The following is a 16,700-nucleotide window of genomic DNA, read 5'->3' on the forward strand; positions in this document are numbered from 1 at the left end:
ACAGAGTTTTAAAAAATGGGAAAATACGAGTCAGCTCAGCTCTGATAACTTAAGCTGCATCTTCTTGTGCAGCCACCCAAGGGGAAGAGTCCACGTGCAGAATGCAGTTAACGCTGGGAGTCAGCCTCCATCTGCTTACCACGTGTGTTGGTGGCCATGTCAGCCACTTTCTGAAAGGCGTCCAAGAAGGCAGCTGCTGCTACTACTGTTGTCCTAAAATGCAAACAGATAACAAAAGCATGAGGAATGTCTCTCTCTAGCAAATTCATTACAGCTCAAGGCCTAAAACCTCTGCTAAGGAGTACATGTAACCTTCCTCCAGAAATAACTCAACTGAGCATGGACAACCATTGTCTTGCTGAACCCACTTTTTTCCAAGTACTCCACCCGAATAATATCCAGCTCATTCGGTGCTAATCAATAAATACTAGTAGCCCTTCCCATTCCATTTCATCTGACCGTATAAAACCATTACCAGGGCCAGGCATGGTGGCTCACGCCTGTATTCCCGGCACTTTGGGAGGCTGAGGTGGGTGGATCACTTGAGATCAAGAGTTCGAGACCAACCTGGCCAAGATGGTGAAACCCCATGTCTACAAAAAATTAGCCAGGCGTGGTGGTATGCACCTATAATCCCAGCTACTTGGGAGGCTGAGGCAGAAGAATCGCTTGAGACCAGGAGGCAGAGGTTGCAGTGAGCCAAGATCGCGCCACTGCACTCCAGCCTAGGTGACAGAGCAAGACTCTGCCTCAAAAAAACAAAAAACAAAAAAAAAAACACCTATTACCAGGCAAAATTTTATACAGGAGGAAAACAGAGGCATTTCTACCTAAAAGGAAAAATAAAACATTAAAAAATATAAGTGGTAGAGGTGAAATTAATTTTGGAGTAGGAAAGCAATATATATATATGCACATCAGTTGGGGGAAGTAATCTGGTAGAAAGATCATGTAGTTCAAACAATTCATTTTAGGAATAGGAGAACTGAGGCCACAAATACAAGGCCACAAACATAGCCCTAGTTCATACTAGAGCTGGGACAAGTATCCCAGCCTCATGACTCACAGGCTTGGGCTTGACCCACTATAAGACAAGATCCTGGCAGTGTGACTTTTCTCCCTAGATCCTAGTTATAATGAAACTGAGATACTACTGTTTCAACCTTAGGACACTATTTCAACCGAATCTTCCAAATTCCTACAAGCTGAGAATGGGGAGAAGGTACTATAGTCATTTATGTCCTAGAAATTATTCTGGGTTCTTAATATTTTTTTGGACACCATAGGATGCCTTGAGCCCTCTGTGGTCTACTGGTTCCAAGAGTCATGACCTAAGGCATCATTCATCGTAGTCAACACTCCAAGCCAGGGCCATGGATTCCACACAAACAAGCCCCAGAACTAGAATTCAAGGACTTTACAATCAAACTTGTAACTAAATGTTAATTTTCAAGTATTTCTTATATAACTCCAGCCTTTACTGAGCGTTCCTAAGGATGCAAAGTTGCTGAAGAAGAATAACAATAAGGACTAGAAAGGGAAGATTTCAAAATAGAGAAAAATGAAACCAGCTGTAGTGGTTCATCCTGTAATCCCAGCACTTTGGAAAGCTGAGGTGGGAGGATCACTTGAGCTCAGGAGTTTGAGACCAGCCTGGGCAACATACTAAGACTCCATTCTCTACACACAAAAAAATTGTTTTTAAATTAGCCGGGCACAGTGGTGCATGCCTGTAGTCCCAGCTACTCAGGAGGCTGAGACGGGATGACCACTTGAGCCCAGGAGGTCAAGGGTGCAGTGAGCCATGGCTGCACTACTGTACTCCAGCCTAGGTGACAGAGCAATACCCTCTCTCAAAAAGAAAGAGAAAAGAAAAAGGGAAAGGAATGGCCTTTAAACATCAGCAACAGTAGTTTTGAAACAAAAGGTTCCTGAAAGGTGCTGGAAGTAGTTCCTGGGAAAATCTAGGCAACAGTCCCTTAGAGCCAAACTTCAAAATGAGGCCTGTTATTTTCCAGTAGAGCAAGAAAATATTCTGCTCAAAATTTTTAAAAATAATGACATACACGTACACAAAACCACTTTGAAGCATATTTTTTTAAAGAGTTGACATCAAACACAAACCCTGGAAAAATTAGCTTTATCAAACATCTTGGGATTTATAAATAGCTTGTTCTGATTTACAATTAATATCTGACACAATGGCTGGATTTATTCTCATCCAACTCAATGCCAATCATCCAAATTTAATGAACCAGCTGCAGAGGTGTCTTGCATATTACACGGTCACCAGGGCTCCACTGAAAATTAGGCGGGTGATCAAGTTTGAGGCTTTTAAATGGCAGTCATATTTCACTATCCGGCGTAGTCACAAGACATCTTGGCCCTCTTTGATGGGGCAGAGCAAACTTGTAACCAACAGAAACACAGAGGAGTGATTCAGCTTAAATATACTAAGGCTTCTATGCCTCTTCTGCAATCTAAACTTCATCCTTTCTCTAACACACAAAATTAAACTATGTGCATGAGGCCCCTATATTGCTCTCAGCCCTGTACTATTAGTTTAACAAAATAATAAAGAAATGGTCTCTGCCTTTGGGACAAAACATTGTTTAATAATATAAAATGTATCCTGTACCAGTAAGGACAGGTTAAGATTACTTTAAATTTTACTTTATATGTTTAAGACAGCTGATCCGTTCATTACTTTAAGCTTCAAGATCCTCACTGATAAAAGTGGAAGATAACAATTTTCTTGGTCTACCTTGAAAGACTGCCAGACAGTTAAATGAGGCTGAATCTTAAAAAAGTAGGGGAAATGTATTTAAATGTTTTACTGTATTACTACAGGAGGAGACCTCCCACAGGATAGAGATGAAGCTACCTAAAATAAATGGTAATCATGGCAGACATGGAGGTGGGAGTAGATATGGCTAAATAAGGTGAGGCTGGTGAAGGACTCAGGTGAGGAGCCCTGAATCCTGAGCAGGGGAGGTGGGATCTGATCCAGTAGAAAGTAATTACAAGAGCTTAAGCAGGGCTTAAGTACAGGACTTGACAACTGGGGAAGGTGCAGTATTCCAAGTTCACTGTCCATCTGAGGCTGCAGTTCATGGATGGAAATCCCAGGCCCCAAACAAAGCTGAAGGAATGAAAGAAAAAAGGCCCACCTTTCCTGAGTTCTTTAGTCTATAGGGCACCATGGACCCTCTAGTCCTATGGCTAACACTCTGGGCAGTGACCCCTGGTGTCCACAGGCAAAGGCCCGAGAGCATCACATCATCCCTCTCCCAACTCTCTGTCATCCACATGGCTCTTTATCCTGGAAAACCCCTGCCTACCCTGCTCTCTGAACCATCTTCCTCCATCCAAACCAACCAATGACATCCCCTACATGCCATGAACCACGGCCATCAAAATAATTCCTTTTTAAAATGTCCTATCCTTCATGAAGCACCCACTAAGTGAAATTGTATCCCTTCACCACAATGATTTAAAAGGGTAGAGCTTTAATAAGAAGATGCCAACATATTTTCTATTTCATATCACATGATATATGAACAAGCACGAGACTAGGCAATCACAGCCCCTTAGAGCTCAGCACTGGATCTTGTTTAGGCAGCTTTACGGAGGCATAATTTACATACCATAAAATACACCCTTTTTCAGGGTATGAGTCAATGATTTTTAGTAAATTTGGAGTTGTACAATCATCACCGCAATCCAATCTTAGAACATTTCCACCACCCCAAAAGATCTGTCTTACTCACTTCTCACTCTCCTTTTTTACCCTATCCCCAAGCAACCAATGATCAACATCTTTCTAAAGATATGCTTTTGCTAGATAGTTCATGTAAATGGAATTATACAATAGTCAACACAAGGTTTTATTTTATTTTATTATTGTTATTTTCTTTTGAGGTGGACTCTTGCTCTTGTCGCCCAGGCTAGAGTGCAATGGCACAATCTCGGCTCACTGCAACCTCTACCTCCTGGATTCAAGCGATTCTCCTGCCTCAGCCTCCCAAGTAGCTGGGATTACAGGCATTCGTCACCATGCCCAGCTAATTTTTGTATTTTTAGTAGAGATGGGATTTCGCCATGTTGGCCAGACTGGTCTCGAACTCCTGACCTTGTGATCTGCCGGCCTGGGCCTCCCAAAGTACTGGGATTACAGGTGTGAGCCACCACACCCGGCCAACACGAGGTTTTAAACTCTATTTGTGGAGAGGCAGTAAGCAGAATGGAGGAGAACATGGACTCTGGAGCCAGAGAGCCTAAGTTCAAATCCTTGCTCTGCCATTTAGTAGTGATGTGACTATGGATAAGTTATTTAACTTTGCTGTGCCTTAGTTTCCTCATCAGTAAAATGGGGATAATAATGGTATGTACCTTGTGGGGTTATGAGATTTAAACAAGTTAACAAATGCCTGGCACATAGTGAGCAATACATAAATGTTACCCGTTGCTACCTTACATACAGTACCTACCTCATTTGACTCTCAAAATTCCTATGGAAGGAGGAAAGCAGACATGAATGAGTCCCATTTTACATATGGCAATCAGGGCCCAGGATATATGGCTACAGGTGATCATGCTCCAATCAGAACCCAGCACAGGCTTCCCTATCTGTAGCACTTCCTGAATCAACCCTAATCAATCTGCATTTTGGTCTGTCCCACTCCATCCTTGTCTGAGGATGTTGTCCTTTTCCTGTAGAACACGTGCTTCTACTTACCGAAGCTGGGACTGCAGCTTTCCTGCTTTGTTTATGAAATCTTCCCAAACTGGATAGCTCCCCTGCAACACATCAAAGACATCAGTAAGTCACACTGCAATAGACATCTGATTACTACATTAACAGAGCACCCAATTCCAATCATGCAGGGAACAATCTGTGTATGTTCTCTTCTTTTGCAGGTCTGCAATACGTTTCCTGGATTCTATATACATGTATTGGCTCAGGAATCAGTTTAGAATGTGCTCAGTTCCTATAATCTTGTAAATACTACAAACATCAACTGAACTAGTTTGGCAGAATCTGACACATACACTTTTGAGTTGGTAGATGGTGGGTCCAAATTTAAGGTGTACAGAACATTTAAAGCTCCACCCTGAACCACTTGTTCATGAAACATGGCCCTGGCTGTTCTCCCACTTGCCCCAAACAACACCAAGCAGGGAACCAGAGTGATTGGGGCTCTTCCCCAGGACAGGTGGTTACAGAAAGCATTAATTAGACTATCAGAATCTCAAGATTGAAAAATTACCTAATGCAGCAGCTCAGCTGATGGCTTAAGCCCAACACCTAGGGACAGTATAGCAACAGGTGGTTCCCCAACACACTTCAGCTAACAGGGAACTCATCACCTTCCCAGCCTATTATCAGCCACCCTGTCCTTGATGTTCATGTAGTTCTAGTTCTAACCTCTGGGAGCCCTCAGTTAAGATCAATAATCCTGCTTCCACATGGAAGTCTTTTCAAAATCCAGTTTCACATCCAACCCCACTTCTCCCCGGGACCCTGCTTCACACCCTGACTGCATCCCAGAGACACTCAGCATGTCTCTCTACTCTCCCTCTAAGTGTGGTGCATAGACACAAACTCAAATCTGCAGGTGCAAGTCTGACAGGGCAAAGCAGGCAGGGACCGACGTCTCCCTTCCTACATATGTTAAATTTATATTAAGATCACACAGCCCACCAACCAAGAGGTGACTCAAAATCAACACAGAAAGGGGGAAACAATGGGCTGAGAAGTGGTATTTGGCATTGATCATTTAAGTACAGAACTAAGGGCCGGGCGCCATGGCTCACAGCTGTAATTCCAGCACTTTGGGAGGCCAAGGTGGGCGGACCGCTTGAGGCCAGGAGATCAAGATCAGCCTGGCCAACGTGGTGAATCCCCATCTCTACTAAAAATACAAAAATTAGCCAGGCATGGTGGCGCATGCTTGTAGTCCCAGCTACTCAGGAGGCTGAGGCATGAGAATCACTTGAGCCTGGGAGATGGAGGTTACGGTGAGCTGAGATCGCACCACTGCACTCCAGCCTGGGCAACAGAGCAACACTCTGTCTCAAAAAATAAAATAACATAAAACAAAACAAAACTAAGACTAAACACCTGGGGATTATTTTTGCAGAACAGAGTGTAAATGTTATGAACCCTGACAAGGTAAAAACAACATATGCTACCTCTTCATTTTCTTGTTCAGGAAAGGAGGAAAAAATTATAATGAGGTTAATCAACTCATCTTTCATTACAGAAGCCCAATTAAAACTATCTAAAACTGCAACCCAGCTAAAACATTAACAGTTTTACCTTCCTAATGGTATTAAACATCATTTTTTCTTACCCTTAGAGCAGGTTCTCAGCCTCAACACTATGGACATTTGAGGCCAGATAATTCTTTGTCGTGGGGGGCTGTCCTGCACATTTAAGATGTTTAGCAGTATCCCTATCTTCCATTCACTAGATGCCAGCGTTCCCCCACCCCCTATTTGGGACAACCAAAAATGGGACATTGCCAGATGGCCCCTAGGGGACAAAATCACGCCCAGTCAAGAACCACTGCCTTAAAGGCACATCTGAGAAATCAATTTAAAGAAAGTGGTGAAGAAACAATTACAGTATTACTTCAGTTTCATTTTCTTCTGTTAAATCAAAGTACAATTAAGAATATTTTTTCAAAAGATCATGCATAGCACTCATTATAACAAGGAGCACTCATTATAACAAGGAACACCTTGTTATAGAATCGCCTATTTATATACTTCCCTAGCTGTCAATTCTGTCTGAAAATGTACATAAGAGATATCTGGAAAATTGTCTATAAAATATTAATACGGGTTACGTCTGGGAGTTAAAATCTGGACCAATGTGTTGCTTTCTCCTTCGTACTTTCCTTTATGGCTGGAGTCTTGTGAGTTTTCTTTATAAGGGTCATGTATCATTTTAATGAAAACAATAAAGTCATTACATTTTTTAAAACGTAAGATCAAATTAGAGGTTCTGGCAACAACAGCACCATGAATTTACAATCCACCCGAACTCTAAAGTCTGTTTCACACATGCTGCTACACCACATTCATCAGTTCTGCCTTCATGCATTGGAGACCTGCTTGGCTCAAGCGCAGGTTTCTGGATTTATTCCTCTAAGTGGCAATTTGCCCCTATGGGAAACTAAGCAACAGCCGGGCAAGAATCGTGTCTGGCTGGCTCCTGGCAGAGGCCCTTTGGCAGCTACACCTGAGCTACTGTCAACCAACACCTGTGTGAGGGTCTTGTCACGACATGACCTCCAATCCAAGTGTGTGCCCTGGGGGTTACTTCCACCCAAGAGCAGAACTGTATATTAATTTATGTCAAATGAAAACTTGTGAGAGCTCAGGCTATCATTCAAGGCCCATCAAGACATAGTGGGGACTCCAATTATGACACCCAACATACATACCATTTTTTTAATCCAGTCCAGATAAGAACACCCCTTGTACACCTACATCCAATTAAAGAGATGAGGGCCAAGATCAGAGTCCTCAGGATGGCCACTGGAGATCTCTGTCCAGAGGGACAGCAGTTGGGACCTCTAAGAACACAAAGGCTCAACCAACCAATAGCAGCTTCGTCTGACCATTCCTTCTCTTTCTGAGCTACAAGACACGATGAAAAGCTTTCTGAGAAATCTGAGCATTCAGAAACACTGCTCACCTACTTCTAGGCAAAGGTGCCACCATCTCTCGGCTACACAAGGAAGAAGGACCAAAGAGCCAGACCCTCCTTTCCCAAACACCAACCACTCCCATCCAGGGAGCCCTGGAGAAATATTATTAAGACGATCAAAGTATTTCTTAAGAAAAAGGTGGGCCAGGGGCAGTGGCTCACACCTGTAATCCTAGCACTTTGGGAAGCTGAGGCAGGAGGATCACTTGAGCCCAGGAGTTCAAGACCAGCCCAGACAACATGGCGAGACCCCATTTCTACTAAAAATACAAAAAAACAAACAAACAAACAAAAAAAAAACACCAGGCCAGGCACGGTAGCTCATGCCTGTAATCCCAGCATTTTAGGAGGCAGGTGGATGAGGAGGTCAGGAGTTCAAGACCAGCCTGGCCAAGATGGTGAAACCCATCTCTACTAAAAATACAAAAATTAGCTGGGCGTGGTAGCAGGCACCTGTAATCCCAGCTACTCGGGAGGCTGAAGCAGAGAATTGCTTGAACCCGGGAAGTGGAGGTTGCATTGAGCCGAGATCGCACCACTGCACTCCAGCCTAGGCGAAAGAGCGAGACTCCATCTCAAAAGAAAAAAAAAAAACCTAGCTGGGTGCTGTGGCACATGCCTGTAGTCCCAGCTACTCAGGAGGCTGAGGTGGGAGAATCCCTTGAGCCCGGGAGATCGAAGCTGCAGTGAGCTGTGATTGTGCCGCCGCACTCCAGCCTGGGCAACAGAGCAAGACCCTGTCTCAAAGAAACAAAGCCAAAGGAAAAGGTGAGGCATGTTCATCGAGAACATGCAGAACTGGCCAGTGGCCTGGGCAGGGAGCACTGGGTCCTGAGGTCTAGTCACAGCCCTGCCAGTCATGGACTAGGGGAAATCATTTCACTTCTCAGGGATCATTCCCTTATAATGATGATAACCAAAACAAATAATTCCATCACCATTACCAATACCACCAATTATTGAACATCGAAAGAATGAAGGAGATGAATAAAGATTGCAAGTACAGAAGCCCAATCTCTTGGATTGAACCTTAGCTCTCCCATTTGCTATGTGACATTGGGCAAGTTATTTGACCTCTGCATGGGCTTAAGTCACGTCTTCACAGGGCTGAGAGGAGGAACGAATGAGGTCATATACAGAAAGTGCTCGGTGCAGTGCCCAGCACACTGGAAGTGCTCAACAAACATTTGATATGAGGGATCCAAGTGGCCACAGGCTCTCAGTAATCTCCTTTAGGATGTGTCGGGGACAGACTGTAAAGTCTAAGTCAGACTGTCCATCCAGACTGGAACCCCCCTTTTAGAGTACCTGGTGTGGAACCAGCCAACGTGGGAAGCATCTGCGTCTCCCTATTAGTAAACCAGGGTTAGGCAGAAACAGACCAACGCAAAGGCAGCTGGGTGTTCAGTGCCAGACAATTTCTCTGCTGCTGCTAAGCAAATGGCAGGGTGGAGTACTCAACCCTGAGATGAGTGTGCCTGAAAAAGACGACTACTCAAACCACTGAAGAAACTTCTTATCTGCCCCCACTTGGAGCCTCATTTCAGTCTTTACCAAATTAGCAACAAAAAGAGGGGTCCCTTTTCTAGTCAAGGGGTACAGCTAACAGCTCCCCACCTACGAACATCCACCCAGCCAGAAGGTTGCCCAAAGTAGCTTGCTGCTGACTTAATGACACTTGACAGTCTATCAGAGAGAGTCAGGCCCACCTGTTTTAGGCAATATATAATTTAATAGATTCTAAAAAAAGAAAAAAAATCAACTTCTAAGAACAGAAGACAAAAACCTCCTTGTTGAGAAATGAAAAAAAAAAAAGTGAGTAAATGTCATTAAAATTTAAAGGCAAGGTGATGTTGGGTTGTTCCAGATATTTTTGTAAGTTTCTTTCAAGGAAAAAAAGAAGTTTCTACCCACCTGAGAGCAGTTTTACTATAATAATTCAAGCTTAGAGGAAGTAAGAAAGGAGGAAGAAGGTAGCTGTAGAAAGATTGAAAGGCAGCAGAGAAGAAGTCCTGCCTTTTGGACAGCAAGACTACATAAAGGAGACCACACTCAAGTTTCAAAAGAAACCCGCAACCCGAGACACTGGAAGCTCTTAGGCCCTTTAGAAAGCAATTCCCTGACTGTCCTTGGTTTTTGCATCTGCATCCACCGACCAAGAAGTCCCCAGAAAGTTCATTCCTGAGGTTGCTGGCTGAGCTCTGTCCCCATTTGAGGAAATCCCTCGGAATGCACTCCCAGTGCCGTGAAAACAATTCAACACAGACCCCACTGTGGATTTCACCTGAGAACACATAAAGGCTTCACAACGTTCCAGACAGACCCAAATCAAAGAAAACAAAATTCCCGCCACGCCCCGGCTTCTGCCAAGTCCAAAGTCACCAGGCAAAATGAGAAGGCGCTCCTCCAGGAGCCCCCTGAATTTCTTCAGAGAGGAGAGCCGGGGGTTTCTGGAGCCCTTGGCAGTGCGTTGGTTGAAAATACAACTCAGATTACACTCGGTTCTAAGAAAGGAAAAGGTCCCTATTAAAGAAACGGGAGGAGAAAGCCAGTTTGTTTACAAGCGTGTAAAGAGGACTCCCTCCATCACTTCCTTGGGTGAGAGATGGGGCTTCCCTGAACACGTGATCTCACCCACACTCCCCACACACACCACACCCTGTGGCTGCTTCTCTTCAAATCTCCAGGAGGATTCAGCAATATTGAAAACTCCTATTCAGCTGTCACTACCCAGCTGTGACACTTCTTCCGGAACATTCTCTGACACACCCCATTCCCACCTACCCTCTGGGTTAGCTGCGCCTACTCCCCAACTTATCACATCATACAGTTTGCTGTCTATAAGCCTGAGGGCTTCCCCTCTGGACTGTGGAACAAGGACCGAGAAATGAAGGGAGGAAGGAAGAGTACTTCTGGTAGGGGGTGCAGCTGACACAAAAGGAGGCAGGGAACACTGACCAGCTCTCTCCAAGGGACACTGGAGTGGCACATTTATGCTGGCCACTCCTCCAGGCAGGACATGGGCGAAGTGGCTCAGGTGGGCAAGAGCAGCCTTCCAGGGCAAGACCCAAGGTGGGGACTTGGGACAGGTGAGGAAGACCGGGGCGGCCTTCATTCGGACAGTGAGTGACATAAATTCTAGACCAGACAGGTGATGGGAGAACCTGGCTAATGGTCACATACCTGGCATCACTCTGGTTCCTGGGAGAGAGAGGAAAATAATGAAGTCATTTTCTTAGTTTTTAGGAAAAAGACCTCCTAAATCTCCTTCAACTGAAGAGTTTGGTGGCCACCTAAACAAATCCACAAGTTGGTCTCCCCACCCCACCCTCAAAGTGGAGCTTAGGAGACACCGCCGAGTGCCTCTCCTCATCTTCCTCCTCTTCCTCCACTTTCCCTAGAGCCAGGACCCACGGCAGGCCATTTGCCTAACACAAAGCAAGGCACAGCAATCGGCCAACAGCCATTCTGGCTTAGGGTTGTTTGGCTTCGTTTTGTTTTCTATTAAACAGAGGCCCAGGACGGCATCCCACACATGGTGCAGAGAATAACTGTGTGTAACTCATCAGCACGGCTGGTGACCAGTGCTCCATAAATAATGCAGCAACTGCCTCTCCCAGCCCAGCCCCACTGGGACAGCTGAGGGAATTCGACACCACGCTGCCACACAAGGAACACAGGGGCCGGGAACTGCCAGAGAAAGGGCAACTTGGGAGGAGCCACAGAGCTGGGGAGGACTTACATGAGGAGGAAGAATTCAGTTCAGGGGAGAATCAAGTAGGAACCAGGAGGGCAGAGGCTCTAGAGAGTGGGGTTCCAGCTCAAAGGCCTTTGTTCTGCCCAAAAGGTGCCAGACAGAGGCTGGCTCACCAGTGGATCTGGCTGAGAAATCAAGCCGTGGGGTATATGACCAGCCAGGTAACTTCCCAAGTATCTCTGTTCACCTTGACAAGCATCACTGTCATCACCATCATCATGAAGCATCACCACTTTCTAAAGAGTTGCCAGGCGCCAGGTATATATACTGGCCCTTCCCAAGCTGTAATTTACATATCCATCATCTGGGGAGCTTGCAGACAGGCAGGTTCTGATTTGCTTGGTGGAGGTGGGGCCGTTTAATCTGAGGTGCTGCTGCTCCTGGTCCACAGACCACTCTCTAAGGAGCCCAGCTTGATCCTGCATTCTCACTGCATGCTCACAGCAGCCCAGGCAGGCAGGTGCTGCTGTTATTTTAGAGCTGAGGAAACTGATGCCCAGAGAGGTTGGAGCAGAGAGCTCCAGGTTGCAATAGGATGCCAGATCTGACTTTGCAGCCCAAGTGTTCCCTGATTCTGGGAAGTGCAAGTAACCACATGAACAGAGCCAGCTTCCAGCCCAGCCCAGCCCCAGGGCTGCAAAGAGTGGCTTAGACAGCAGGTTGGGTCGCGCTTTACATGTGGGTCCTATAAGAGCCCAGACAAGGTAGAGCAGAAGAGGACAAGGGTGCCCTGCACACATGGCACCTGATTACAACTGCAGATGGCCCAGAGGGATTGTAATACCACCCTGGAAATGGTCAGGACCCCCAACCACATGAAAAAGAAAGCACGAGGCTGGGCGCAGTGCCTCACTCCTGTAATCCCAGCACTTTGGAAGGCTGAGGCAGATGGATCACCTGAGCTCAGGAGTTCGAGACCAGCCTGGGGAACATGGCAAAACCCTGTCTCTACTAAAAATGCAAAAAATTAGTGCAGCATGGTAGCACACGTCTGCAATCCCAGTTACTCAGGAGGCTAAGGCATGAAAATCGCTAAAGCCCAGGAGGCAGAGGTTACAATGAGCCAAGATCACGCCACTGCACTCCAGCCTAGGTGACAGAGCAAGACTGTCTCAGGAAAAAAAAAAAAAAAAAAAAAAGGAAGAAAACATGAAACACACAACAAAGAGTGGGTAGAAAAATGCCTGGTAGAAATGCACCAAGAGGTTCATAGCTGTTGGCACTTGTGGTATGATTATGGATAATTTTATCTCATCTTGGTTTTCTGTGAACACACAAACTGATCTTCTTCTACCAGGAGATCAGTAGAGTCAATCTGGGAGGGGCTTTTAAATCTCCAGCTGCCACAGCCACCCCTGCCACCATGACCCCTTCCCAGGTCTGCGGAGACCTCAGCAGGGCGAGTGCGAGGAACACAGCCAACAGCATCCTTCCTCTTCTTCCGCTGGGCATACCCTGGATGAGCTCAGCCTTCAGGTTACCCTGAAGCTGCTTTACGCAGCTTCCAGAGGAGGCTGGCACCTTCTGACCTACGCTGGAGTGGCTCTGGCCTCCCTGCTTCTTCAAGCATGAGGCAAGAATCCGCTCAGCTTCCAGAAGTGGGCGTGTGGGATGACAGACAGGGCCCATGAATGCCTGTCATAGCTTTGTCCCCAAAACCACCCTTCCCCACCCAATCCTGCGAGATGAAGGGCTCCTAAGATCCTCAGATGAAAGGCACTGGGTAAGCCCATCCATCATAAATACCATTCCTGGGCTTTTATTCTCTGATTGGGGGTTGCCTAATCCACTAATTATCCCTGTCCATCAAGCGGATGACAGCCTTGGGGATAATCAATGGTTGCTTCCTCGCCCGCCCACCCTCACCCACTTGCCCAAGCACACCAGCAATAAATATGCCTATGAAAAGGAAGACTGAACCACAAAAGGTGCTCCCTCTGTCCATCCGTCCATCTCCCCTTGCAAACTGCTCCATTTGTAACTATTAACACCCTAACCAAACAAATCAAGGATATCAAGCTTTTCCTCCTCCCGCATTACTAGGTTGGATGCCCGGGCTGTTTTCTGACATCTGGGTGTCTCCACTTAAAATAAAAAGAACCAAACAAATATGTCAACCATATCTTCCAAGTCATTTTCTTAAGTTTTCCACCAGGAAGTATTCCTTTGTCTATCCTGAGCTGTCCAACAGGGGAGCCCCACATGAGGTTATTTAAAGTATGACTAAATAAAATTTAAAATTCAGTTTTTCAGCCCACTAGCCACACCTCAAGTGCTCTGCAGTGGCTAGTGGCTACCGTACTGGACAGCATGGACACAGAACATCTCTACCACTGCAGAAAGTTCTATTGGACAGCAATGGCCACCCCACCACAACGGCACCCCTAAGGGCGTCACTATCTTAGGGTGCTCTACAACCACAGCTAGGTTTTTGGTTCTATTTTTTAACCACTGTAAAATGTATGTATGTGTTCCATGCTCCACATTTCTTGAAAAATAGAATCCCTCTCCTTTTTCATCCCCTAAATTCAACTCATTCCCCAATTTTGGGTTTGTTTTGAGACAGTCTTGCTCTGTCACTCAGGCTGGAGGTGCAGTGATGTGATCTTGGCTCACTGCAACCTCCGACTATGAGGTTCAAGAGATTCTCCTGCCTCAGCCTCCCAAGTAGCTGGGATTATAGGCATGCACCACCACGTCTGGCTAATTTTTGTATTTTTAGTAGAGACAGGGTTTTGCCACGTTGGCCAGGCTGGTTTCGAACTCCTGACCTCAGATGATCTGCCCGCCTCAGCCTCCCAAAGAGCTGGGATTACAGGCATGAGCCACTGCGCCCTGCCTGTTTTCTTGTTTTGAGACAGGGTCTCACTTTGTCACCAAGGCTGGAGTGCAGTGGCACAATATCAGCTCACTGCAGCCTCGACTTCCCAGGCCCCTCATTGCTGCCTCGACTTCCCAGGCCCAAGCGATCCTCCTGCCTCAGTCCCCCAAGTAGCTGGGACAACAGGGAAACACTACCACACCCGACTAATTTTTGTATTTTTAGTAGAGATGGGTTTTGCCATGTTGCCCAGGCTGGTCTCGAACTCCTGGATTCAAGTCATCTGCTTGCCTTGGCCTCCCAATGTGCTGGGATTACAAGCAAGAGCCATGGCCATTACTGCCATGACATTTCCTTTATGATTTCAGATAGTTCCTCCCATCAAAAGAGAGAGGAAGAGGTTTATGGTTAGTCACTGCCTGCATCAGCAGCCACTTGACATTTGTATGGCCAAGTTTTCAAAGGTGAAAACCTGCCATGTGGGAATCTAAACTGACGTCATGATGGGCACTGAAGGCACCGCCTCACATGTATGCTGTATTCGAGTGTACAGAGGTCTTTCAAAACACCACTGAAAGGGCAGCTGGTAGAACAGGCATTTAACACTTCCCTACTAACCATAGGAAAATCGGGCACAGAAAGAGTAATTTGCCCAAAGTCAGGGAAGGGTTTGCCCTCATGCCCGGTTAACTGCATTAACTGTTATTTGCTCCTAAGCAATGGTTAACTGCTCCTGAGTTTGCTCAGTTGTTTTTGTTTTTGTTTTTGTTTTGAGATGGAGTCTTGCCGTGTTGCCCAGGCTGGAGTGCAGTGGTGCTGTCTTGGCTCACTGCAACCTCCGCCTCCAGGGTTCAAGTGATCTTCCTGCCCCAGCCTCTGTGTAGCTGGGACTACAGGAGTGTGCCATCATGTTCAGCTAATTTTTTGTATTTTTAGTAGAGATGGGGTTTCACCATGTTGGACAGGCTGGCCTTGAACTCCTGACCTCAAGTGATCCACCTACCTCAGCCTCCTAAAGTGCTGGGATTGATTACAGGCATGAGCCACCACTCCCAGCCTGCCCAGTTCTTTTTAAAATAAAATTGTATAATGGGTTCACCTAAGACTGACTGATTCTCCACATCTGGAAACCTGGGAACTCAATATTTAACCACCTAATACAGGGGCTGGCTGCTTTTACCTAGCATTTGTATACGCTTAATCCTCCCCAGAATAATACATATCTACCCTCTAACCTTTGTCCTCCTATCCAGAGGCCAAAGCTATTGCTCCATGTGTTTATTCCTGTCTATAAATGTCCACATTAGATATTGAACCTAAGCAAAACACCTAGTGGCTTGCACACCCTATGAAATGTTAGACCTTCTAAGCGTGACTTCACGTTGGTCCATTTACACTCACCCATTTCTTTTCCCTGGAAGTGTCCGCTCTGACCTGCCTCTACCCAACTCCAAAACTGCTTCTGCATTTTAGGGATTAGTTCCTCTTGGGGCCAATCTCTCCAATACCCTGAACAGACACACAAACACCCTCTACCCTAGAGAGGATCATGTTTGAGGTTTTGCTCCCCTAAATACACACATACCTCTGTATTCATTCCATATTCCCTTTTTTATGTTCTTTTCTTTTTCTCTTTCTTCTTTTTTTTTAATTTTTGTTGTTTAATTTGTTTTCTTTTCCTTACTTTTTTTTTATCCATATTCCCTTTTAAACTGAGACCTCTCCGCAGCCAAGGGCAGCATGATGAACTTGTCACATCCACCCTGGGGCAGGCACTGGCCTTGCTGCGCTATACACGATTAGTGTGCTCTGCCATCTTCCACGAAGCAGATTTCCCCTTTGGAACGGAGACAGATAGCACCTCCTCTGTGACCTCAACTCCCACCCCAGGCTGCTAGGAACGATGCCCTGGTAGCCAGTAAAGAGTCAAAGGCCACCAGTGTGACAGTGATAACTGTGTTTGTCATTTCCATAGCCATTTTTTTTTTAAGTGTCTTTCCATTGAATGTCATTTTTCTTGCCTGGCGAGAGGGCGCTGAGGTGTAGCCATATTCCAGAGCCTGAAAAGCCTTGTGTGGCCTAGTGGTTAAGAGCATGACTCTAGAGTCAGCCTGCCAATTCCAGATGTGCTCACTGGGTGACCCTGGGCAAGTAATTTAATCACCTGGTGCTGCCCTGTCTTCATCTGTAAAGGACACTGATGGCAGTCCCTGCCTCAAATGATGGTTGTAGGATGATGGGGAAAACGACAAGTGTTTAGAAGGGTGACTAGCAAGTAGAATTCAACTCTGCTTTGATGACTCAATGTACGATGCCAATCACCCTGACTGGGCCACGAATGGGCACCTACTATGCGCAGGCACTGAGTGAGGGGTGGGCCATAGACAGAAAGAGACCAAAGC

The 16,700-nt window shown here is 46.0% G+C and overlaps 1 protein-coding gene across 14 annotated transcripts in view; it reads right to left on the minus strand.

Moving 5' to 3' along the window:
• The window catches only part of MTSS1 (MTSS I-BAR domain containing 1), a 177,625-nt gene that overhangs the window by 148,501 nt on the left and 12,424 nt on the right, over positions 1-16,700 (minus strand). For all 14 annotated transcript variants that reach the window (XM_063816552.1, XM_054657468.2, XM_054657469.2 and 11 more), the window contains 2 exons: positions 4,739-4,800; positions 140-213 (listed from right to left, as the gene is read on the minus strand). In XM_063816552.1, the coding sequence (XP_063672622.1) occupies positions 140-213; positions 4,739-4,800 (136 nt within the window). The remainder of the gene's footprint in view (positions 1-139; positions 214-4,738; positions 4,801-16,700) is intronic.

The sequence above is a fragment of the Pan troglodytes genome, chromosome 7, assembly GCF_028858775.2.
Source record: "Pan troglodytes isolate AG18354 chromosome 7, NHGRI_mPanTro3-v2.0_pri, whole genome shotgun sequence".
Lineage (NCBI taxonomy): Eukaryota > Metazoa > Chordata > Mammalia > Primates > Hominidae > Pan > Pan troglodytes.